This window comes from Drosophila teissieri, chromosome 2L (genome assembly GCF_016746235.2).
Source record: "Drosophila teissieri strain GT53w chromosome 2L, Prin_Dtei_1.1, whole genome shotgun sequence".
Lineage (NCBI taxonomy): Eukaryota > Metazoa > Arthropoda > Insecta > Diptera > Drosophilidae > Drosophila > Drosophila teissieri.
Window position 1 is genome coordinate 18872688 of NC_053029.1, and position 24154 is coordinate 18896841.

Genomic DNA, 24154 nt, shown 5'->3' on the forward strand with positions numbered 1-24154 from the left:
TTAACTTACTTTACATTAATTTCGGAATGGATTATGGAACATATCCCCCTTTTGCAAGTCCCGATCTTCGGACTAAGCATTCTTTCTAGCTACTTGGTGGGCCGAGCTTAACATGTATTTTCGTAAATGTAAGTATCTTCACTTGGCGATTGTGGATGCAGAGCTCTTCCACTTTTCAAGCCTTTCTTACGCTCTCCCACCAACAAATCGCTCTCTCGGCTTGGAGCTTCGGGCTTTGGGTCCGAGTGATTTTCTTCAGTTCGCTCACGGACTTTGAGTAAGCCGGTTGTGTTGTGGTTCGCTGTGGGTTCGCTCGATGTTTCAGCTTGCTCGTCTGGTTCGTTTATTATTGTTTGTGTGTGAAAGTAGCGGCGTGCTGCAGAAGCGAATTGCATAAATTGGGAAGGCGAAGACGAAGCCTTTGTGCCTGGTGATTTTTGCGTTTATTCCATCGTACGGGTGTGCAGAAATATATGTTTTCAGCGTATGACGCACGGGTAAATGCGTTTTGGCCATGTCAATGTCCTTTATTTCGAGAGGCTCGCCCACGCAACGCGAGTGCAAAAAAAGATACAAATCCGGCAGATAAACTTAAAGATACCTAACCACAATGGGATTAGCCGATTTAAGCTGAGTGTAAGTTGCTAAACGAATCTACGCGATTTGGACCATTTATTTTACGGCTTCTTCGTCGGCTTCAGCGGATTTCTAGTTAATAATTAAGACAAAAGGCGAAAGATAAAAGACACAGATACAGATACAAATACTTATAGATTCAGATACACCAACCGGCGCTTGGGTGAAATTCCATTTCTCTTTTACTTTTATATTTCGTTTGGCTGCCAATCGCTTCGTAAAAAGTGAAAATCCAAGTGACAATCAATTAAAATTCGAGACCAGTCGAAAATCGATTTTCGGTTTCAAGCGAGCCAAAGTTTTGTTCTAATTCTGCCACAATTTCGTTGCGGCCACCTCGCGCCTCCTCTTTCACCCTCCCTTTATTACCGCGTCTCTCTCTCTGCTTTTATTTTTATTCACGGTACTTACGCTACCGAGGCTTAACCCCAATTCACTTGTTGCATGTGCTGAATAAGCAAAAGTCGTTAAGAAAAAGAAGCGTTGAAGAAAAATGAAAATTTTCGTTGTTTTTAGTATTGTTGTCACAGTCGTCGATGCCTTTCTATGGCTTTGCCTTAATGCCATGCGACTGGGTCAAAACCCCTCACACCTTCCCCGTTAACCATTTTCCATATTGGGTCGAACTCGAATTACGAATTAAAAAATAAAATACGAAATAAGAAGCGTTGACAGCTTCAGTTGTCAACTAAACTAAACAAATTCATCAGCACCAGCACAGTCATATGCCACAATAAGTTGTGATTGCCTTTAAGCGTTTTTGGAAAATTTATAGTTGACACTCGGGAAAATCTCACTCCAAATTCAGTTTCCCTGGCATTGCGGTTTTGTAATGCAAAATCTCACACCAAAACCGATTTCAGTTTGTTTAGGCGTTTGTCCAAAATATAAAAATAGTAGCAATAATAACAAAGCCAGTTTCTACCTGTTCAAATTGTAAACAGTCTTCTGCTCCTAAATGGTCAAGTAATTTGATTTTTTGGCACCTTACTTCGCCCGTGCGGGTAACATGAATATGAAAAGTAATACATTTTTGTACGTACATATATCCAACTTTAGCATTTCACTTTGCAAGGATGAATCTTCTTAAATCTTCTTCTTGGTACTCAAGCTAACTTTCCCTTAGCTCCTTTGAATTATTATAGCAAGTTTAAACACCAATACTTTTCGTTAAGTCTGAAAATTGGGTGGATCCATGAAATTAAGAAAATAAATTAATGCTAGTAATTGTCATTTTCAGACATTTATGCATGTTGCAGAGCATTTGTGTTTCTCCATCCATATAACCAATATTTCTATACCTTTCCTATGTAGAGTGCGAAAATCAAATCGCTCTTTTGAACCACAAAAATAAAAATAAAGGCAAAAATATCCCCCCGTGTACACATGTGGACGTGCGTGGGCCGATCAAGTGAAAAAGCATCGGATCGGCCAAGGGTACGCTATGGGTTGATATATGTTTATGTTGATGTGTGCCCGTGGAGTTTATATAGCTGGCGACCTTGTTTTCGGTTTGATTTCATGTGCGTGCGGCAAACGCTTCGGGGTTTCCTGCCCCGCCAGGTTCCCTTAGTGCCCGAGCTGAAATAGCGGGCTCAGTTTGCTTTTTTGTATGTTATGATATTTTTCTATTTTTTCGGAGGCAAACGACCGATTAGAAATCGTAAGTTTCATTGTTGCCTCTTCACCCCCCGGTGGACCATTTCGACTTCAAAGAGGACGCCAATTATCAATTTATGAATTGCCGCGGGCCGAATCAAAGTGGTCCATCAGTATTATCATTAGTTAACTGAATTTACTACGACTTGATATACTAATAAACGTTTTTCTCTTTTCTTCTCGTTGCAGGTAAATGGAAAATGTGTTTGTATTGAGCGAAATTTGTAGAAGTTTTCCGACAGATAAAAATTCCACATAATGTATCTCATGGATACAAGCGCACACGTGTCAGTATCTGTCTGCACTCGCTTCCCTTTTGCATTCGCATGCCAATTTCAAATGCAAATTTTGTTATTTTTCCGAAATTATGTGCGCAAATCGAAAAGCTTTCTAATCGCTTTTCCGCCACCAGTGCGAAGCGTTTTTCCTTCCTAGCATTGCAGTTTGCGACTTGGCAGCGCCTTGACATCGTCGCTTTTTATATTCGATACTCGATGTGTCCGATTCGTATATATAAGTGTGTATATATCTTGAGTGCCTGGTGCTTTTTATTGTGACAAATATTTGGCCAGCTTTCCCACAGCAATACATTTTTTGCGTTGTGCAATTTTTCTTTTGGAAAATGAGTATACAAATTTTCGCCTATTTCTACAGTGAGCTAACGAAAAGAAAGAAATTCAATTTTAATATACTGCAAATGTGTAACAATCGGTGTACGTAATTTCACATTCAATGCCATTTCTGTAAAATAAACTAAGCAAATAGTAGAAACCCATAATATGGCATTGACCATGAACATGGTGTTCCTCAAGGACCTACGATCGCGCCTCAAAGGATATCTCCACGTATGTATTCTAAGGTAGTTATACCCGTTACTCATAGAGTAAAAGGGTATACTAGACTCGTTAAAAAATATGTAACAGGCAGAAGGAAGCGACCATATAAAGAATATATGTATATTCTAGATCAGTATCAATAGCCGAGTCGATCTGGCCATGTCCGTCCGTCTGCCACCCGACTCGTTCGCACTTCCAATAGCTGAGTGACGGTTATCAGATAGTCGGGGAAATCGACTATAGCGTTCTCTCTTGTTTTTAAACTAAAGACATGCTGAAGTTTGGGCTTATATAATGCGAAATTTTAGTTATTCTTATTATTTACCAAAATCTACTTCCGATGATTTGCAGATGTAACTGAAAATTCCGACATAATGTTCAGGAAACATTCCATAAACAAGCTGTTGTTATTAATAATTACGGCAATTAAATCGCTAATGTGCTTGTACATTCCGTAAAGCCTGGTTTATTAGTTCATTAAGGCAAAGAAGATGTTAAGTGAGTCGAAAATTCACTCGAATTTTGTGGTGTGCGTCAAAAAAAAATGCATACATTTTTGAAAAGTTATTGAAGTCTTCTGACACCGACTCTGCGCATTTCCCCGACCTGGGCTGCATTTTTGTGCAACTTTTTCAGTCAGCTGGTGTCATTAGGCATGTAGCGGTTATATATCTCCTTTGTCTCAATGCAACCACACCGAATCCCTACGTATAATGAACATGTCGCTATATCGCGTATTATGCTGATTGTGTCAGTTTTTTCGCTGCTCTGCTATGCTGGGCTTGCATTTTCCTTTGCCTCTCTATAATCACATTATGCAACCTCATTTGGCTTTATTATGGTTATCAACATCAAGATGTTTTCAAGAATGCGCCGCTAAAATTTCACATCCGAACACATTTTCCCAGACAAACATTATTCACACTCAAGAAAAAAACACGCTTAAAATATACAACTAAAATACAAAAATTCAACTAATATAGAAAATGTGTATCTAAAAAAGTACCTATCTGCAACTGGCTAGGTGGGAGTGTAGATGGAATTAAGTGTGGATTGACTTTTGGCACTTGCAACTCGCTTGCCCGTGTTGCCTGTTTGATGCAGCATGCCGCTCCCTATCAGTTTTCAACTTAGGCTAATTGGCCATTAGCAGAGTCCACTTCAAATCGCATTACCCCGTAAAAGATACTTTAGTACGTGCACCATCTTCCTTCGGAAGGAGATCGATGTTTCGGCACTAGCCAAGACGGTTGCGTTCGCAGCGAATTGAGTTGCGTGGTTTGAGCTTATCGACGGCGAACGAACCTGTTGCTGCTAAACGATTGCCGTTCGCCACGATTCGTTTTTCGATTTTTCTCCCTAACAAAGCCACACACATGCAAACACTCATACTGGTGCACACCTAGCTGCTCGGGTAGCTGGATGTTCTCAGTAACCGTTCGGCTATAGACGGGCGTAGTTAATTCCGATTTCCCACCGGAGTTTGATAACGGTGACTCAGAGGTGTCACCTAAGTACTGGTTATTAATCTGAACAAGTGCTACAAATATTAACATAACTATCTGTGAAGTGCCAGTCATTCAAAGGGAGAATCATCAGCCCTGATGAACTGAGGAGGAACTAACAAAAAAAAAAAACAGTGTGGGGTATAAAGTGGTTCAAAATATATGTGTGTAAACAAACGACTCGGGAATTCAAAGTTTCCTGCCAAAGTTATCAGTGGGTTCTGTGATAAGAAAACGTTACGCACTCTTTTATTAGGTTTCTGCCAATTCAGGGTCGTTTTTAATGGTGCAAGAACCTTTTGAGAAATAACTAGCAAGTTTGAGGGTCGCATTAGACCTACAGTGAAGAAATCCAATATGAAACATTGATTCATTGTGAAAGGTTAAAATCTGACAGTCATAAATAGTAAATTAAGAGAGAGCTTAAATGTAAATACCTTTGGCGACATACCTTAATAGAAAATCCCACCAAGCTCGTGGTTTGTTCGGTGGTACGAATTCAAAAATATTTGTAATGAGTTTCTCATAATCAATTGTTTATTGAACAGTGTTTACTCTGTACCTCTCTGCACTTGCCACTTTGTTTGGGCATACATATATGCACATGTTTTGCAGAACGTAGATTTCAACAGGAATTGAAAATAAACATATTCAATCGATAGCACAACTGGGTAACTTTTGTTGCCTATGGCTCATTGTGTAAATATGTACAGGCGGTTTGCCCTTAAATACGGAATTTGTGAGTGCGAGGAACATAAAATCGCTTCAATTTGTTGCTTTTAAAAACATAAAAATGGGTTCACATGTTTCTGACAGATAAGAATGAACTTGAACTTTATGAATGAGTTTGAAAATGAGACAATCAAGTGCACATTTTAATTCCGATTTAGATTTGGTTGGAACATTGTTCCCAACTTTTTGTAGTTGAAACTTTATTTTTCTGCTCTGTTCTTCGAAAACAGTATTTAGTTGAGAAACTGAAGACGGATAAGAAAGAACGCGAACTAAAATGTTAATAGAATAAATAATATTAGGCACGTGCATATAATAAACGCGTTTATTTATATTCCTTTTGATTTTGGTTGCCAACAGACTTTCCATTCAAGCAGACTTTCGCCTATCAAGCTGTTAAGTTAACTATGTTCTGATATCTAAATTCGCAGAGAAAGTGAAGCAAAGACGATGGCACTCAATTGAAATCGATCGATTAGAATTCCAATTTGCATAGCAGTTACTGTCGGTCTGTTTGCTTATTTCAAGTGACACCTTTGTCGACTTTTCCCCGCAAAGGAACGAATGACTATCAGACAGAAGCAATCGAGAACCGTTTAATGAGAAAGCCAAAGAAACTTGTTGAACTTCAAGAAAAAGAAGCACACGAAGGCAGCAGAACCTGGAGGGGGAGGCAAAAACATTTTCCAGATAAACGGCAGTTGGAGTCGTGTGAATAAAAGTGTGTATTTTTTTTGTTTGTGGGTCAGGCTGTTCCTAATTACCGTGAACTTGTTAGCGCACACAAAACGGCTGTAAAATGACCAAAGTGAGGTAATAAACGCGGCGAATTAACGAGAAACCCGAGTGAATAATGTCCAAGCTGGTTAAGAGAATACGCAGCATGATCAATCCGAGCAGCCAGCGGGATCGCGAAGATACCACCTCGGTATCCACTTCAGAGGGTTTCGGTTCTCGCAGGAAGTGCCACTCATTGCCCCGAAGGAGCAATAGACACCTGACCGCTCGACGATCGAATAGCGGTCTGTGGAATCGACTGGTCACCAATGTCTTTGGACCGGAAGATTCGTATGACTTTGATAACGATGGCGACAGTGGTGGTGCCATATTTTACACCGATTCGGTTAACGGGTCGAACTATGAGATATCTGCAGAAGTGAGTTAGTAAAACCAAACGGGATACCATTTCTAAGATATTAAACAAATTAACATTTGCTTAAGGTCTCAACTTTGAATTAATAAAACCAATTTATTTCGATATTTCGGATACAGTTCTTTAAATGTGTTCATCTTCTTGGGTTTTAAGTTCTCTGTGTCAATCCTGCACTGGAAATTTTACATAATATTCAACTATGTAACTGATTGAAACTAATTTATTAATGCAGACTGATCAGATATTGATTTTTTTCTACGAGAAATAGCAATACTGATCGAAGACACTCAACTCTTTTTTATACCTCTTTTTTTCTAGGGTTTTAAATAGTTTAAACGAATTTAACACGAGTATGTGTAAAAACTTTTTCTTATTCCCATTTATTCTCATCAATAGGGCGAATACATAAAGCATCCCGTTCTGTACGAACTCAGTCACAAATATGGTTTCACAGAAAATCTGCCGGAGAGCTGTATGTCCATACGGCTGGAAGAGATCAAGGAGGCTATTCGGCGGGAGATCCGCAAGGAACTGAAAATCAAGGAGGGCGCCGAGAAGCTCCGCGAGGTGGCCAAGGATCGACGATCCCTCAGCGATGTCGCCGTTCTCGTCAAGAAGAGCAAAAGTAAGCTTGCCGAGCTGAAGTCCGAGTTGCAGGAGCTCGAAAGTCAAATCCTTCTGACATCGGCCAATACCGCCGTTAATAGCAATGGACAAGGTAAGTTAAGCATTCATTAATTCCTACAGAGATAGAGTAACTTTTCCTAGCGCTGTCTCGCTTTTCGTTTCCAAAACCCACTAAAAGCGAGACTTTCAAAAACCAATCATAAACTGTTGCAATTATACGAGAGCAAAAGTTTCATGCAACAAGTTTTGTGGGCAAGTGTAACGAGTCAAGTGTATTCCCAATGAAAACGAGGGCGTGGCAGGGGCGAGGTCACTAACGAAGCTATAACCAAAACAAGCTCCAAGAAAAAGTTTGGACTTTGCGATGATGTTGAAAGATGTTCCTATTTGGGTAGATGATAAAGATAAGGTTGTGTGGTAAAGTTGTTAGTTAATTGAATTTCATGCTCGTAGTACAGTGTAATTCAATCAACCAAAATGCTTGATGCATACTGTACTAGTTATGATTTCTGGGTCATGTAGTTTCCGGGCAAGCAATTAAAATTAAAGAAGTGTGGTTCATATTTCAATTTTGTATGTAGCTGTATTTTGTAAACAAATATTTTTTATAAAAGAACAATTTTAATTTATATTAGGTATTCATACATTTTAATAAATTATTTTGAATTGTTTTTTAAACATTTTTGTAGTGTTTAACTAAATTCGAATTTTTTAAACAGTAGCGATTATAAATTGCTTAATAATGGAGGAGTAATTTAGGAATCAAAACTATAAATTAATAATAATTCGTATTAAGAAACAATTGCAATTTCTTACAAACAAAAAATTATGTTTACCGAAATAAAAAACTGAACTAAAATGAAAGTTAATCGTTTTGAAAAGAGTCAAAACCTCACAAAAGCTAAAATTGTTCAGGGCTTTGAGAATGGTTATGTCCGTCTTTAACGAGTCTTTGTCACGCATTTGCTTTTACCACACTTTTCTTGACCCAACACTTTGTGCTTCAGGGTGACAACTAAACATTGTGTTGGGCGTTAAAGATCTAATTATCGCTTTATATATGCCCTAGTATCTCTAACAAAACACTTTGGGATAGACTTGGCGACGGACGAAATATTTTCTTCGTTTTCTTCAGCTTTTTAGAGCCAACCTATTGACACAACTGCCGTAAATGTGATACGTATGGTTTGTTTACATTTCCGAATGGAGACAGCGTTCTGGCATTCTATATATCTGCTTCCGTGTTTGGCCAGTCCTCTAACAGAAGCATTTGGCCCAGAAGAACCCTCCACTGTTGCATTGTGTGGCGCCAGAGTCGACTTTCCATATGTCAGACGCCTGACATGTTTGGCAGCTGTCAAAGAATGCTGCACGAATGCCGATTCTCTTTGAATAAATAGATGGTGCATATAGAGCTAAACACACATATTTTTAGTTTGTGCCAAAAAAATAGCCTTAAAGGAAAAATAAATCAGAGGATACTTCCTCTGACAGTTTTCGGTCGATTTTGCCGAAAAAATTTAAATCAGCGCTGCTGTTTGATTAGTATGATTTTTTTTCCTTCCGCTAATTATACCCGTTACTCGTAGAGTAAAAGGGTATACTAGATTCGTTGAAAAGTACGTAGCAGGCAGAAGAAAGCGTTCCATACTATATAAAGTATATATGTATATTCTGGATCAGGATCATTAGCCGAGTCGATCTGGCCATTTCCTTCTGTCCGTCCGTATGAACGTCGAGATTTCTGTGATCTAAAATCTATGAAAGCTAGAAAGTTGAGATTCAGCATGCAGACTTGTGTTACCACGCCCACTATAACGCCCACAAACCGCCCAACACTGCCACGCCCAGACTATTGAAAAATGTCTTAATATTTTATCACATTTTTGTTAGTCTTGTAAATTTCTCTCGATTTGCCAAACATATTTTTGCCACGCCCCCTCTAATGTAAGAGTTTAGGATTATTTAATTCAAATTAATAGTGACTTTAATCGTTCCCATTTCTTTCAGAATCGATCACTGCCTGCATAGACCCCAATGGGGGTTTCTTGGTCAGCGGTGCGGTTGGTGGCTTGGGCGGCGGAAACAAGGCTCTGGAGGGCGGCGTACCGGCCACTGCCAATGACAAAGTGCTTGCCTCGCTGGAGAAGCAGCTGCAGATCGAGATGAAGGTGAAGACCGGGGCGGAAAACATGATCCAGTCGCTTGGCATCGGATGCGACAAAAAGCTGCTGGCGGAAGCCCACCAGATGTTGGCCGACTCGAAGGCCAAGATAGAGTTTTTGCGCCTGCGCATCATCAAGGTGAAGCAGAATCGCGAACAGGCCGATCGCCTCAAGGCCTCGCGCCAAATGATCGACGAGCACGGTCAGACGATCGGCGGGAACAACAGCAGCCAGCCGCAGAGCCTGGAGACGACTCTGGAGGAGCGGATTGAGGAGCTCCGCCATCGACTACGGATCGAAGCAGCCGTCGTCGATGGAGCCAAAAATGTTATCCGCACGCTGCAGACGGCGATTAGGGCACCAGACAAGAAGGCTTTGCAGGAGGTGAGTTTCATCTTCTACATTTTGGTTTGTTTTTTGAATATACTTACTTTAGGAAAACTTGCAGACACATGCTCTCTTATTTGTAGAATAAGAATATATATATTCGGGGAATCAAGGGGCACGTGTCAAAAGTACACATCTACAAAAATTGTAGAAATATAATCTAAATTGTATTTAATGGGAATTAAGAATGCAAACTTTAGATAACTACACCTTTTTGGTGTCAGATGGTGGCTTAAATATTGGAAGTTCCACTGTGCTTGGTAATTCAAATAGAATCGGTATTATTGCCTAAATACCAGAGTTAATTAGAGCTGGCTGGTAGACAGGTAGACACATAACCCTACGAGTATTCCCCCGCTTAGCTAAAATCAGGTGTCCCTGCTGCCATATGGCCACACGACGTATGAATCATATTTGAAATATACGTGCGTATACGTGATTTTTTCCCAACTTGTGGCAACGTCGTGTGGAACGGAAAGCGGGAAGGAGGCAAAGCTAATTATGCGACTGCTTTAAATACTTTTCACTTCGTCCGCTTTCGTTTTAATTTCAATTTTTTTGTCGTTAACTGTCGTCTCATTAATTAGACGGACGTAGAATGTCGCCATTACTAGAGACCAAGAAAAATGATTTGGCAAGTGTGCTCAGGGCCTGCCCTAATAATTTTGGCATTAGCTTTTTAGTCCATTTAAAATTTTTTAGTTAATGGTATCGCTGACAGAAAAATGGTCCCAAAATAAACGAAAAACGAGTATATTTTTTTTTTAAATTTCACAATGCATTTAACACTGTACGTTTGTGCATGGACATATGTATATACACTTTTTCCTATTTTCCAATGTCTGCGTTTCCTGTCGCGTGGCAAGCTCGCTTTTTTCCTCGCCGTGATTTATCTTCTTTTCACCGATACTCGTGCGGTTTTGTCTTTGCGTTCAACATAAACGTATACGTAGACACTTAGCTTCCGCAGAAGCTACTACAACAACATGTTTTCCGGGCTGTGGCCTAAATAATCTATTTGCAGGCCCCATTTTCATATTTATTTGTTCTGCGTTGCGGTTGCATCTGTCAGATGCAGAACTAAAAAGTTGAGAACAGCAGTGCGTTTTATATCAATAGGAGCAAGTTTTTTTTGACGAGTCTAGCGATGAAGTTCCGGATTATCTGTATTTATTATGCATTTTCGGATCGTATTGAATTGAGCTTTAATAACTTCCTATTTTTTATAACTGATTTTTCCAAAGCATACCACAAGAACTTTGGTTACCTGATGTTTTTATTATAAGCTCTGTTTTTTATATACAGTACTTTTGTTGCTGTGCATCAAAATAGCGCAGACGTTATTATACGATCTGCTAAACAATAAACAAAACTGCTGCCGCTGCCCTTTTGGCCATTTGGAAGCGTTTTGCTAAACATTTTTAGAACTATGCCGTTCACTGGCACAAAAACATTGGATGTATACTCCCGTCTATATGTCTGTGCCTCTTCTTAATCGGCCAAAAACGAGAAACGTATAAAACCGTCATAAGAATCGGAGCGCAAAGTTCTCTCCAACATATGGAAAATGTGTTGCTTGATGTGCGTGTGAATGTGCGTTTCTCTAGCGAATTTCCCAAGCAGCTTTTCCTTGGCGTTCAGTATGAGTTGGATCGCTGTTGGCTACGTGCGACGCCGCATGGTGTTTTGCGATATTTTAGAATTATTTTTTAATTGCCGCGTCTTTCGTTGCGTTCGTGTTTCTTTGTTTCTTGTGTTAAAAATCCACTGAGTGTGGAATGAAATAATAATAATGAAATAATAGAAGTAAGCTCGCGAAAATCACGCACACACGCTATATAAGTGGAATTCAATGGATGAGCTGGTCATTAGCTCTTCGACATTACGCATACGCAACGTGTGCCGCAGGTTCTATGCGGTTATCTACCCGAAATTGCGTAATTCTCAGTTTGGATAGGCAGCTATTCACTCAGTTTCTCTGAATTCGTTTTGGGGTCATCTTGCAATTTTAGCGTAACGAAAAAAAAATCTCGGTAAAAATAAAATCACATAAATTTAGAAACACAAATCTTACAAAAGCGAAGAAAAACCGAAAGTGTTTTCGTTCCGCCCCATCCATTTACTAACCCCTACGAATATAGTGTGTGTGCGTTTGTCGAATGAAGCTAAAAATAGTGAAAACAAAAAAGCAAAATGAATATAATTCAAACTGCCTGTAACGAAATTTTCGGCTTACCAAAAAAAAGGTTGTGTAAAAAAGTGCATGAGCAGTAACTGGATTTTAATAAATACACCTAGAAATTCAGAGCATTATAAACATTCAAATGAATTCTTCGAATTTGCTTAAATTTATACAATTCAAAGGAAAAGTTTTAAAAATTATAAACAATGTGTGGGCATGTTACCACAAATTGTTGATATAGAATTACCTTTAAACATTTAGAATTCAACAGACAGTTAAGCCGTTAATATATAGAAATTATTTGATGTTTGGTCGACAGTAGGAACTATCAAAGCGGCTTTTTGATATTTTTAGCAGGAATATAATTTTCGTGTGTGACGTATATAAATAAATATATGAATATAGTATAAAGTGCGTGAGTGTATTTATGTGAATATATCGATGGCACCTTGATCCACAATATAACCACAGCCAAAATGTGTGTATGCCACGACCGCGAAACAAGTGCTTAGGGAGTCATGAGCACGCCCACGCCCACTCCAGGGGCGGTTCAGGGCCAACAAGTTCCACTGCCCCATGAACTGACCGCCGAGTGGACCGTGCGAGCACATCTTACTTTTGCCCGAGCTGGTGAGACAGTGCAAAAGGAGTACAGTGCTCCGGAGACTGTACACCCGATGCAAGTAATCTACAAATGGTGTACGCCCTGCGAGGACCCTGAAACGGAACAAGATGTGGAGAAGGCAAGTCGTGACGGAAAATCTTTTAAACTTTATTTATATCCTAAAAATCCTCTACAGACAGCGGCTGCTGCGGGAACTAGCTTCCGTTCCACAAACTCCTCGGCCACCACCAATGCGGATTCGGCATTTGGCAGTCCACAGGCTTCCAGGGCTCTTAGCAAACCACCTGCGCCCACTGATTCGGCTCCTCCTCTTGGGGCCACTGCCCAAGTGTGTGGAACACGCTGCCGGAGCACGTGCAACATTATGGTGTCCGCTGTGGCTGATTTCTTACCTCAAGAGTCGGGATCCGGGTCAGTGAATGAGCCCTTTGTTTACCACAGCAAAGTGCGAGCGCAGCAGCTAAAGGATGCCTTTTCCCAAACAAGCGACACGGAGGAGCAGCCAGCAAAGAGACGTCCAGCTTATGAGCAGCGAAGGGCTACCACCGAAGCACTGATGAATTTTGCCAGCAAGCGACAAGCGGAGGAGGCTAACACCTATGTGGTGCGGTTTCAAATTTTCAGTTGTGCTTTCACTTTCTAACTTATTAAAATCCTCAGCCAACCTATTCGCCCACGCCCACGACACCATCGTCTACATTTAAATCGGCCTCGATGTCGAGAATTCCACCGCTAGCTGGCAGCACAAGCCAAGGAAGTGCTCCTAAAATACCCAATTTGGGCGAGAAGAAACCCCGCACTGTTCACATCGATGTCTACTGCACCGGTTCAGAGGGAGATGAGGAGGAGGAAGCTGATGACGAGAGGCACGCCGACGAAGAGCCCTCTAGCTCCTCCGATTCCGAGCTAGCGGGTAGCAAGCGATACGAGCTGGACTCTAATTCCACCCCTCAAACCGTGCTGGACAATGAGCAGATGCTGCTGCGCCATCAAAGAATCTCTGGCGGAGCTATGCCCAGGCGTTTGGCTCAAAATCAGTCAAAAAATAAAGGGGGAAACCAGCAACAGGGCAATCTAAATTTGGGTCATGCCATTACAAAGTGCAGCACAGCCGAGGAAGTGTGCGAATCCAAGCAGTTGCTTTTTCGCAAACACATTGGTGATCAGCGAGCGGCCAAGTTGGCCAATCTACGCCAGAAATATATGCGCCAGCCCAGCGATGAGACGATTAGCAGCACATACCCTAACTCCTCGAGGTCTACGATGCCAAGGGATGCCACCTGCAGCAGCATTTCCAGTGCCGTGGGAGGAACGGATTGTGTGGATTCATCCTGGAAGGATACAGACGATTTAGATACACCAATTGCATCTTTTGGTTTGACCAAATCCGACAGCTTTGACTATGAGAACTCGCTTGATCGCCTGCGTATAAGCCAGATGGAGCGCCTTTGGTCCCGTCAGCACTCTTTGGACCAGAATCACGCACAAGCCCACCTGGGAGCACCATCCCCTCATGCTCTGCAAACAATCACGGAGGTGCAGTCCCAACGAAGTTCCTTCCAGCGAAGCGATACCATACTCTCGGAATCGGATGGCTTCTCGGATGCCAATGGATTCAATACCTATCCAGGAAGGCAATCGCAATTGCAGCAGATCTCGCATTTTCCTCGTAATCGTCCTGGTTTTCTGCAGTTCTTTGGACCCTCCAGTGGGCTCGGGTTTGGGGCACAACCCACTCCGCCAGCCACAGCACCTGTTCAACCCGCTGCATCCGCTACCACGGATCCGTTTCGCCTTCTTCACCCGAGTTTTCGATGGAAGAGCGAAGCCCGCGATAACCTGAGCGTACAGGTTGCTTCCGGATCGCCCTCTTCCGAGCGTAGTTCCCCACAACTTCTGTCAGCTGCGACCACAGTGGTGCGCTGCGGCAGTGAGGCGCCACCAAGCACCACCTCCGCTAGTACTTTTGGGACCACAGTGACGCCTTCGCCACTTGCAGTGCGGCGTTTTGAAATCTCACGCGACAGTCCAAGTCTCACAAGTGAAGCATCCACTACCGTTTCCGGGTACACCCACGAGCATTTGGAGAAAGCGCGTCGCTTCGGCAATGTCGTGGCCATGAGAAAACCTGGCCATCATGTAGGACCCACCAAGAATCCGAATTGTCAATGCGAAAGCTGTCAACGTTGGCTGGCTGAGAGGTTTCAGCTTCGCGGAAGAGCCTTCTCTCTAGGCGAGAAGCCCTTATTAAGACGTCCACAGCAATAAAAAAAAAATTACTGATCAGTTTATACTTTTCTTTGTCTTAGGCTTGCATTTAACACATTGCTTTTCAGATTGATATGCTCCCTATTAACCCAATACCTAAATCCGAACCTACATGAATCCAATTTTATTTCCGATTAGTTGTAAGCCATGTAAGCGAATGTTCCTCACGCAATAGAATTTGTGCGCTGAATCAATTTAATGTTGTAATAAAATAAAGCAATAGTTTTAACTAGAAATGTATCTTTTTTTCGGTGGTTTATTAAAAATCAAACTTCTTTTGGCATTGTTGGGGCAGGGCGTTAATAAAAGAAATTTTATTTAAAGATATATTTCTTTATATAGTTTTTAACATCTGTGTTGTTACATGTAGTGTTTCATGTAAAGGTTTGTTGTAATTCATATAAAATTATTTGGTAGTGCATCAGAGGGGAATAAAATTATGACTTGCATGACCAATATATTAATTCGTTCTATTTGAAAACAGGCCCATGGACGTTTGTCGGAATCGTCGCGAAAACTAGATCTCTTGCGCTACTCCTTGGATCTACGACGCCAGGAGCTGCCCGCTGATTCGCCCGCCGCCCAACTATTAAAAACGGAGCTGCAGATCGTCCAGCTATCGACCTCCCCAGCTCCTGTCACCTACACGTCACTGCAATCCGGACAAGCGGGCATACTCGGTGGAAAGCCGTACCAGTCGGTGTCCTCGCTTGGACGCTGTGCCAGTGTCACCGGAAAACTTGAGGTTCGCTTGCTGGGCTGCCAAGATTTGCTGGAAGATGTGCCTGGCAGATCAAGGAGGGACAAGGACAACAATTCCAGTCCGGGTGATTTAAGAAGCTTTGTCAAGGGCGTCACCTCGCGCAGCAGTTCAAAGAGCTATTCGGTAAAGGATGAGACCTCCATTGAGATCATGGCGGTCATCAAGCTTGACAATATTACCGTGGGCCAGACATCGTGGAAGCCATGCTCGCAGCAGGCCTGGGATCAGCGCTTCTCCATCGATCTAGACCGGTCGCGTGAACTGGAGATTGGAGTTTACTGGCGCGACTGGCGATCTCTGTGCGCCGTAAAGGTACTGCGCCTTGAAGAGTTCATCGACGATGTGCGACATGGCATGGCATTGCAGCTGGAGCCACAAGGTCTGCTATTTGCAGAGGTCAAGTTCTTAAACCCAATGATTTCACAGAAGCCAAAGCTGAGGCGCCAGCGTATGATCTTCAACAGGCAGCAGGCGAAAAACATCTCGCGAGCCAAGCAGATGAACATCAATGTAGCCACTTGGGGCCGCCTGCTCAAGCGGAATGCTCCTAATCATGTGCACATGGGATCGGTAGGATCTGGATCTTCTATAACCGGTAGTTCTCCTATGGTGGTTGGTGGGTCTCGCGACTCTGAGTCGCCCATTTCGAGAACTCCCTCATCCGACGCACTGGCGGAACCAGAGCCCTACACGCCAGGAGAACAGGCACAGAACTTGGAATTCGATCCTGATGCAGGTATTAATGAACACGTGGAGACCCCCGGTGAATACCCGGATCCGGCGGCCAGCGGTCTGAGCGGAATGCGACCTCTGTCCATGCACATGCAAGGAATCAGTGTCTTGCCCCCGGAATCGCCACCCGTTTCCGCCGGAGCAGCTGGACGGCCCAATACGCTCAGCTTACAGATGCCAGGTGCCAGCAAGGGACAGGTGATCCAAGGCGGCCGAACTGCAGCTCCTACAACAGCGCCACCGCCACCACCCGTGCTCAAGTCGACTTCCACCACTCCGATATTGGACCAAGAGGTAAGTTTGCTCATTATTTACAAAACGATCCGTGTACAGTTCAGAACTTGACCGATCCTGTATAAAGATCTGCGTATGTACTTAGCTGTGTACCCGTAGCTGGTTTGATCGTTGTGCCTGCCACTGCTCTTCCGCCCACTCTCTCATGTATTTATTCACCGACTTATGCACACACAAGCACTCAATCTGTACAGTCATTACATTATGAAATTTTGGTGTTGGTTTTGCATTAAGTATCCCTCTAGTCTGTACATTTGGAACGGTAGCCGCACTACAGAATCATTTTTGGTCGCAAAATTGGCAGAAAATTTTAGGAGCTTGAATTTAAGGTTCGATCTCCTTATATTTGTATGCAGCTACATCAAAAGTAAATTGAATGAAATTATCATTTAAAACATAAACAAAAGCTTTGGAATATAAATTGCATTCAAAAAAATAATTTGACTTATCCTCCGAACTTGTTAAATGCTATGACAGATCTATAAAGTGAACCAATTATAATTTGAAAATTAAATTATATTAGTTTACGCTAAGATTTTCCCGCCTTCTTTGCCATTCAGTTTTCACCTAATTCATTCATTATTATTGTTCACTTTTTCTCTATATCCTCTTTTCGCTTTCTTCAAGAAAAGTCTTTCTTTTCCTTGCCTACTTTTTTCATCTGCCAATATTATTCTCTTTGTGGCCCACCGACATCATGTTCTCTATCTCTCTCTGTATCTGTGTGTTTGTGTGCCCGTCTCGGTTTCCGTTCCGTATCGTCATGATTTCGTTAATCGCCGACAGCTGCAGGATGCCCTGCATGAATTCGATTTCCTGTCGGACCTGGACTCACGTCCCACTACGCTGCGTAGACTGCTGAAGGAGCAGAACATGTCGCTGGATGCCGGGGCGCTGGAGAACCTGCTGCTACAACAGCAGCAGACTGAGCAGCAGGCGCTGCAGCAGCGCCAGCGCCAGGAGCAGTTGCGTCTGCAGCAGTTCCAGGAGGCGCAGCGCCAGGCGGTCCTGGATTTGTGCGTGAAACAGAGAGAGTCCGAGGAGCAGACATCACCCACCCTTGCCAACCAAACGTCGTCGTACCCACCGCTTGCCAACCAAACGCCGTCGTTCCCACCGCTTACCAGCAATCAGATCATGCCAAGCTTAAATGCCCGCCCCAGCCAAAGCCAAAGCCGAAGCACAAACCACAATGAATTTCAGTTGCAGCAGCACCCACATCCCGCCCAGAAATCGACGAATCCCGAACCATCGTCCGCTGTGGAACAGCAGCTGCACCGGCCGGTCCTAATCCTGCCGCCCGTGGTGCTCCTGGGTGGTCGGGAGGAGGACCGATCGGTGCCACCATCGCCACTAGTCGAGTATCCCGAGGACGACGACGAGTATCTGTACCGGGGCAGCAACGAAAACCTGGGCACCCGGTTGCACTCCAGCCACAGCTCCAGTGCCGGCGATCGTTTCTGTGTGGAGGTTAGGAGGTTTTTCATTTCCTGGTTTGGTTTCCGGTTAAATTTCTGTTCTCGAATTCTGAATTATTTTCTTTTTATTTTATATTTTTACTAACCTTATTTTTCTTTTAGTTTCTAACATGTTTGTTTTGTTTTTGTTAGTTGGGTTACCTGTTTTTTCTTTAAATGTGTGTATGTTTCTGGTTTGGCTTTAGACAAAAAAACATTTAAAGCCCAAAAATTGTGTAAAAACATTTGATTCATAAACACACTCATTCGCACTGTAATCAATGCGCATTCACAAGCACCCCAAACAACTAATATAGTCGTAGTAGAACTAACTAAAAGTTTAGCTTTGAATGTGACTCACAATATAATTAACAGAGTTTAATAGATTTATTTAGATAGTGGCTTGAGTAGTTACCAATAAAATTAAGCATAGTTCCAATTCAAGAGAGAGCTCGAGAGCTTTAAACGTTTATTATATTTAATTGGAAATTTAAATGGTACAGATGTAAGCTGCACAGCTTGACCTAATATACTATAGAAGTAGCTTTTTTAAATGTTTAAATAAATATTTTCCAATAATAAGCAACTTGAGAGCTTTAGAAATAGTTTTAGATTCTAAATTCTCCAATTATTTGACAAGGAACAAATATGATCGGCGCGAAATAAAAGCTAGAAGTGACAATTTTAAACTATTTAAATAGACGCGCTTCTGGCGAATGACAGCAAAAAGATCACAGGAAATAAAAGGGGATATGTCTTGGGAGAATGGGGCCTCAAAGAGGCACCCGAAAGTGCGCCACTTCACGTGCCAATGGTCGGGAAATGTGGTATTTTTTGTCACCCACGGCCCACCTTCCGTTTTTTCCCCCTCACGTTGCAACGTCAGTGTTCCTCATTTCCATTTTCGTCCAAGATGTTTGTCCCTGTGTTCGCCTACCTTTGTATCTATGTGTCCAAGCTACATATGTACTCATCGTTATGTGCGCTGTTGTCACATTTTCTATTCGGTTGGTCATTTTTAGACCCAAAACAACGACGCAAATGCTTGGTCTCTGGTCATGACTTTGGCACTTGTTCGCCTTCAGTTGGTCGGCGCGGTTTTTGCCATCCCGCCTAGGTGTCGTATCGGTATCGATCGAAATGTAGGAACGTTATGATTGTGCCAACCTTCCATGCGCTCAGCCAGCTCTTGAGGCAGATGTTTGCGGTCCAGCTCCAACAACAACAGCAGCAGCGCACTCATAATCAGCTCCATCACCTTGATTTGTCGACCTCGCGAACCATCAACCAACTGTTAGTGTGTTCATGCGCATCCAATCCTGTACCTCCTGCTGTATGTGTGTTTCTTGGGTTCAATCAAATCCCCGATCAATCAACCATACTATGAAGAACCATCCTCTTGCAGGCCCGTATTAGTCTTGTACATATTACCCTCGAACCGATCAATGCCAGCCGGACGACTAGTTGCCTGATCGAGGAGGTAGCTGAGCCGGATTCACAGCCGGAGATTAAGCCGGTGGCAGAAGCGCAGGCTGTCAAAGTATCCGAAGCTTGTGTCGAAAGTATTCTCCTCGAGACAGTTGAAAAGTTAGAAACAGCAGACCAGGTCCAGCAGGTAATCGCCAGGAAAATAAGTGAATGGATTCACTAAGCTCTCAAGTTGTAGCCACTAATAAATGTTATCCTAACTCTACTCTCCATAATGACTAAAGTTTATCATCTTGTACGCTTTAGGTTATACCACAGTTGGGAAAGCTTTACGTGGGCAGCAGCCAGCAGCAGTATGCGCAGCAGTCTTCGCCAATCATCCAGGAGCCACCTACTCCTACTATTTACGGAAACAGTACCGCTGCTGGTGCGCCGCAGTTCCCGCAGCCCGCCCAAAGGCAAGAGAAACAGCCTCCACAGCAGCAGCCCATCTATGCTAACCAGTATGAGCTGAATGTGGCCAAGGCGGCAGCAGCAGCTTCTGCTTTCTCACTCAGCTCCTCCACCACCAGCAACTCCAACCAACAGCAGCAGCGCAGGAATGTGGCCCGTGGCCTGCAATATCGTGAATCCGGAGGACTCGAGACCGGCCGGGCTGGAAAGCAGCCGCCCAATGCAGGCATGTTGTCAATGGACAACTTTCGTTTGCTAAGCGTTCTGGGACGCGGCCACTTTGGCAAGGTGATCCTGTCCCAATTACGCAGCAACAATCAGTACTACGCCATTAAGGCGCTGAAGAAGGGAGATATCATCGCCCGCGACGAAGTGGAGTCCCTGCTTAGCGAAAAGCGCATCTTTGAGGTGGCCAACGCCATGCGCCATCCGTTCTTAGTTAACTTGTATTCCTGCTTCCAGACTGAGGTAAGTGGAGATAAGCTTGGGAGTTATACATTAAAGTATAATTTTGTTACTTTATTATTATGTTAGCAACACGTATGCTTTGTGATGGAATACGCTGCTGGCGGTGATTTAATGATGCACATCCACACGGACGTGTTCCTAGAGCCAAGAGCCGTTTTCTACGCCGCATGTGTTGTTCTGGGCCTGCAGTACCTGCACGAAAACAAGATCATCTACCGGGACCTGAAGCTCGACAATTTGCTATTGGACACGGAAGGATATGTCAAGATTGCGGACTTTGGTTTGTGCAAGGAAGGCATGGGCTTCGGTGATCGCACGGGCACTTTCTGTGGCACGCCCGAGTTTCTGGCACCGGAAGTGCTCACGGAAACTTCATATACTCGAGCTGTGGATTGGTGGGGTTTGGGTGTGTTGATCTTTGAGATGTTGGTTGGTGAGGTAGGTCGAAAGAAACAAGCTTTAATAACTCAGTTCATAATCAATTGATGCTTACAGTCCCCATTCCCTGGTGACGATGAGGAGGAAGTATTTGATTCAATTGTCAACGATGAGGTGCGCTATCCGCGTTTCCTCTCGCTGGAGGCCATAGCCGTGATGCGTAGGGTAAGTTGATTGATTCTTAAAGTAACTGTTCGAAAGCAGAACTTAATGTCAATTAATTGGCAGCTTTTGCGCAAGAATCCAGAGAGACGTCTAGGATCCTCGGAACGGGATGCGGAGGATGTTAAGAAACAGGCATTCTTCCGGTCGATAGTGTGGGATGACCTGCTGCTGCGAAAGGTTAAACCACCATTCGTGCCTACAATTGTAAGTTAAATGGCAACGTTTGGAATAAAATTGTATATTTTGACATTGTTTATAACTACCTTGCAGAACCACTTGGAGGATGTGTCAAACTTTGACGAGGAGTTCACGTCGGAGAAGGCTCAGTTAACACCACCGAAGGAGCCGCGACACTTGACAGAGGAGGAGCAGGTGCTCTTCCAGGACTTTTCGTACACGGCCGAATGGTGTTAGGAGCTCGTTGTAGTTCAAGGGTTTACCAATGGGCCTAGCCCAATCCATACAGCCCTTGATTTTTGCTTTTACTTGTGTACGAAATTGGTTTCGAGTAATTTTACTTGGCTTAGTTGATGTGAGTTCAATATTTATACATAAAGACAGAATGATCATACAGATACAGGACATATATATCTATAACTATATCTATATAGAAAATACATCTACTAATGAGAGAACTTTTGAGTGTTGCTCACTGGCCGAGAGACCAATATAAACCAAAATACCTAGTTGTCCACATTGTGGAAGAGCAAGCATTTGTCAATCATCCATGCAACAAGTTCAGCATACAGTCCCTAGCAATCATCCCATATTGTCGTTGAATTGTACAGCATATAAAATTGTTTCCTTTTCCAAACACGAGAACGCATTGAATAGTCTGACATACCTTAGAAAAGCCTTATACGCAAAGTTGTAGTTTTGGAAAATTTTTTTAAGACCGGATACAAATAGATTTTATAGATTGAGAAGTATGTCTATACCCCAGAGCAATCATTGCAACTTATTTTCATAATCAACATACAAAAACAAAGATATATTTTATACATATATTGCATGCACATCCCAGGAATCGTCTTGCTAAACGAGCTCATCTTCTATACGACATATATATTTATATCCTAGTAAAGTGAGAGAAAGTGAAATATTTACAGTTTTAACATGTAAGCCCTGTAAATTGCCTTGCGCGTTTTATCAACTCCCCAGCCCATTGCCCGAGTTGTGTTATAATTTTAAAATATTTTTTACGTCATATACACACGCAAACATTTGTTATTTATTATTATTATAACTATTATACAAGAAACTGTATTGCTTTGAGCATTTTTATTCGACACTAGATCGATGATTATGAATGATTTGTTTGCATGCGCGTTATGCTTTAACCCATATATGAGGAACAGAAACAAAATACCGCCCAACGGGATAGCTTTAAAAAATTCCGTTGAAGGATGGCATGCAGTCGGATTGTTGTACTCTTAAGATCTATGTTGTATTTAATGTAACTTTTAGTTGTAATAATCGATTATTGAAACGTAGTCTAAGCTACCATTATGTGAAGATAATTATTTATAATTACAATTATGATAACGATTTTGCACTCCTCATGCGAATCGAAACGAGTATAAACAATGCAAATCTTCTATTGTCATTTTTATTATGATTATGCTCACAGCTTTCGGCTATAATCATCGATTTAATATAAAAAGTCGGATGGGTCCACATCCAGTCACGATTAGTTTCAAATTGTGACTGTAATTTATATTTATGATATGATTTTAAATAAATGTATCTATCGCTATTATTAAACTGCAGTTTTTGTCGACTGGTTTTCGCTAAGACATTCGCTCATTTTATAATACAAAATGTTGGCGGTATTATCCACAATGGCTAAATACAGGTTGCTGCTTGGGAACAATGGAGTTAGGAATGTGAATATTACTTTAATGATATTATATACTCACCGCTTTTTCAGATTTTCGTGCAAAGACTTAATAATTCTGAAGTCGATTGCCTTTGTGTGCAAAACCGGTACATAAACTGCATCATTTTTTATTAAATAAAAAACTTTTAGATTGGGATCATAGTTGGGCTGAAAATCGGCGCCTGGTTCTCCTAATGCGTAAAAATAATAATTAAATAATTATAATAAATTATGTTTGACTTACCATGTTTTAAGTCTTTGTATATTTGAAAACCCAAAGCTGCGTTCAAATCATCGGGGCATACAGTTGTGAAGTCATTGAATTTCAGCTGGAAGTCAAGCGAATGTATTACAGTTTTGGAGCAGCCGGTTATAGGCTGTGGCCTTACCATGGCTATATAAGCAGTTACTGAATTCAGATGACGGTATTTTTCGGGATTTAACAATATTTATTTAAATAACAATAACTTTTAACCAAATCTTGTGTTCTGCCTCAGTTTTACAACAGCTGTTGCTTAGGGCTGCCAACTGCGCGCAATCTTAACATATTGTTGTGTAGTGCTGTAGGGGACCGAAAGGTTTGAATTTTGGCGCGATTTGAATATATTTGAATATATTAAATAAATAAATAAAATAAAAATAAAAATGTTGTAAAGCCGCTTAATATAGAAACCGTTTTAGTGCGATGCAATAAATGTACATATCGACCATCTGCTAAATGCCTTATAAAAAAAAAAAAAAAAAAAAAAAAAAAAAAAAAAAAAAAAAATATACTGATCAGATATACGATCATCTGCATTCCGTCTGTCTGTCGTCTGTCGTATGAATCGAATCTCAGAATACAAAAGCTAAAATGAATAACATACAGACTACATAGACGCAGCAATTTATCATGACGATCTAACGACAACGCCAAATGCACGTCACACTTTGAAAATGTTTCGATATTTTTCTTTTATTAGTCTTATAAATTCTAACGATTGCAAAAATCTTTGCACGCCTCTACGCCACAAACGTCCAAGCTGCACGTCCAACTTTTGAAAATGTTTTATTTTTTCATTTTTATTAGTCTGGTATTTTATCGATTGCCAAAAACTGCCACGCCACTAACGCCACAAACCGCCAAACTATGTGAAGACTCCTTCGCACCACAGCAAACGGTACAATAGTCGGACACGACATACGTTCTCTTGTTTTGTATGCAGACATTGTCTTTCTAGACAAAAGCAGCGCAACTGAGTCGTGCAGCCAGAAACGCCAAAAAAAACAAAAAAAAAGAGGCAACAAATTATGCTAAGTAGA

At 42.0% G+C, this 24154-nt stretch overlaps 3 protein-coding genes and 1 long non-coding RNA gene across 21 annotated transcripts in view; 2 read left to right on the top strand and 2 right to left on the bottom strand.

Moving 5' to 3' along the window:
• The window catches only part of LOC122611394 (serine/threonine-protein kinase N), a 34196-nt gene extending 11459 nt beyond the window's left edge, over positions 1 to 22737 (top strand). For 4 of the 16 annotated variants that reach the window (XM_043784425.1, XM_043784424.1, XM_043784426.1 and 1 more), the window contains exons 3-12: positions 6918 to 7239; positions 9159 to 9697; positions 15260 to 16564; positions 17351 to 18034; positions 19427 to 19636; positions 19756 to 20370; positions 20437 to 20808; positions 20866 to 20973; positions 21037 to 21177; positions 21244 to 22737. In XM_043784425.1, coding sequence (XP_043640360.1) covers positions 6918 to 7239; positions 9159 to 9697; positions 15260 to 16564; positions 17351 to 18034; positions 19427 to 19636; positions 19756 to 20370; positions 20437 to 20808; positions 20866 to 20973; positions 21037 to 21177; positions 21244 to 21387 — 4440 coding nt within the window. In that variant the 3' untranslated portion in view covers positions 21388 to 22737. Of the gene's footprint in view, positions 1 to 2994; positions 3141 to 5745; positions 6525 to 6917; positions 7240 to 9158; positions 9698 to 15259; positions 16565 to 17350; positions 18035 to 19072; positions 19355 to 19426; positions 19637 to 19755; positions 20371 to 20436; positions 20809 to 20865; positions 20974 to 21036; positions 21178 to 21243 lie in introns of those variants that run through there. The other 12 variants (XM_043784423.1, XM_043784420.1, XM_043784428.1 and 9 more) reach the window with 12 other exon arrangements.
• LOC122611395 lies at positions 11374 to 14940 on the top strand. Of its 2 annotated transcripts, none has more exons than XM_043784438.1 (4): positions 11374 to 11506; positions 12237 to 12625; positions 12683 to 13111; positions 13168 to 14940. In XM_043784438.1, exons 2-4 carry the CDS (start codon positions 12401 to 12403, stop codon positions 14773 to 14775), a joined length of 2262 nt encoding a protein of 753 aa, XP_043640373.1. In that variant the 5' UTR covers positions 11374 to 11506; positions 12237 to 12400; the 3' UTR covers positions 14776 to 14940. The 2 variants fall into 2 exon arrangements, with proteins under 2 accessions (XP_043640373.1, XP_043640374.1); XM_043784439.1 differs by lacking the exon at positions 11374 to 11506 and having other exon boundaries at positions 12234 to 12293; positions 12354 to 12625.
• On the bottom strand, positions 20801 to 21376 carry LOC122611397. Of its 2 annotated transcripts, none has more exons than XR_006325512.1 (2): positions 21237 to 21376; positions 20801 to 21141 (listed from the first exon to the last, which is right to left on the bottom strand). It is a non-coding gene; the product is annotated as an uncharacterized LOC122611397 (long non-coding RNA). The 2 variants fall into 2 exon arrangements; XR_006325511.1 differs by having other exon boundaries at positions 20801 to 21169.
• LOC122611396 lies at positions 22701 to 23378 on the bottom strand. Its single transcript, XM_043784440.1, has 4 exons — positions 23242 to 23378; positions 23097 to 23181; positions 22893 to 23043; positions 22701 to 22832 (listed from the first exon to the last, which is right to left on the bottom strand). The coding sequence occupies exons 1-4, from the start codon at positions 23242 to 23244 to the stop codon at positions 22733 to 22735; spliced, it is 339 nt and encodes a 112-aa protein (XP_043640375.1). The 5' UTR covers positions 23245 to 23378; the 3' UTR covers positions 22701 to 22732.
• Between the last annotated feature and the right edge of the window lie 776 nt (positions 23379 to 24154).

Bases quoted from the DNA above. Each gene is read 5' to 3' on its own strand.
- LOC122611395 (XM_043784438.1), top strand. From the start codon at position 12,401: ATGAGCACGCCCACGCCCACTCCAGGGGCGGTTCAGGGCCAACAAGTT. The intron at 12,626-12,682 runs GCAAGTCGTGAC...AATCCTCTACAG, and splicing joins CGGAACAAGATGTGGAGAAG to ACAGCGGCTGCTGCGGGAAC. The intron at 13,112-13,167 runs GTGCGGTTTCAA...TAAAATCCTCAG, and splicing joins AGGAGGCTAACACCTATGTG to CCAACCTATTCGCCCACGCC.
- LOC122611396 (XM_043784440.1), bottom strand. The intron at 23,044-23,096 runs GTAAGTCAAACA...TTTACGCATTAG, and splicing joins ATACAAAGACTTAAAACATG to GAGAACCAGGCGCCGATTTT. The intron at 22,833-22,892 runs GTGAGTATATAA...GTTCCCAAGCAG, and splicing joins CACGAAAATCTGAAAAAGCG to CAACCTGTATTTAGCCATTG.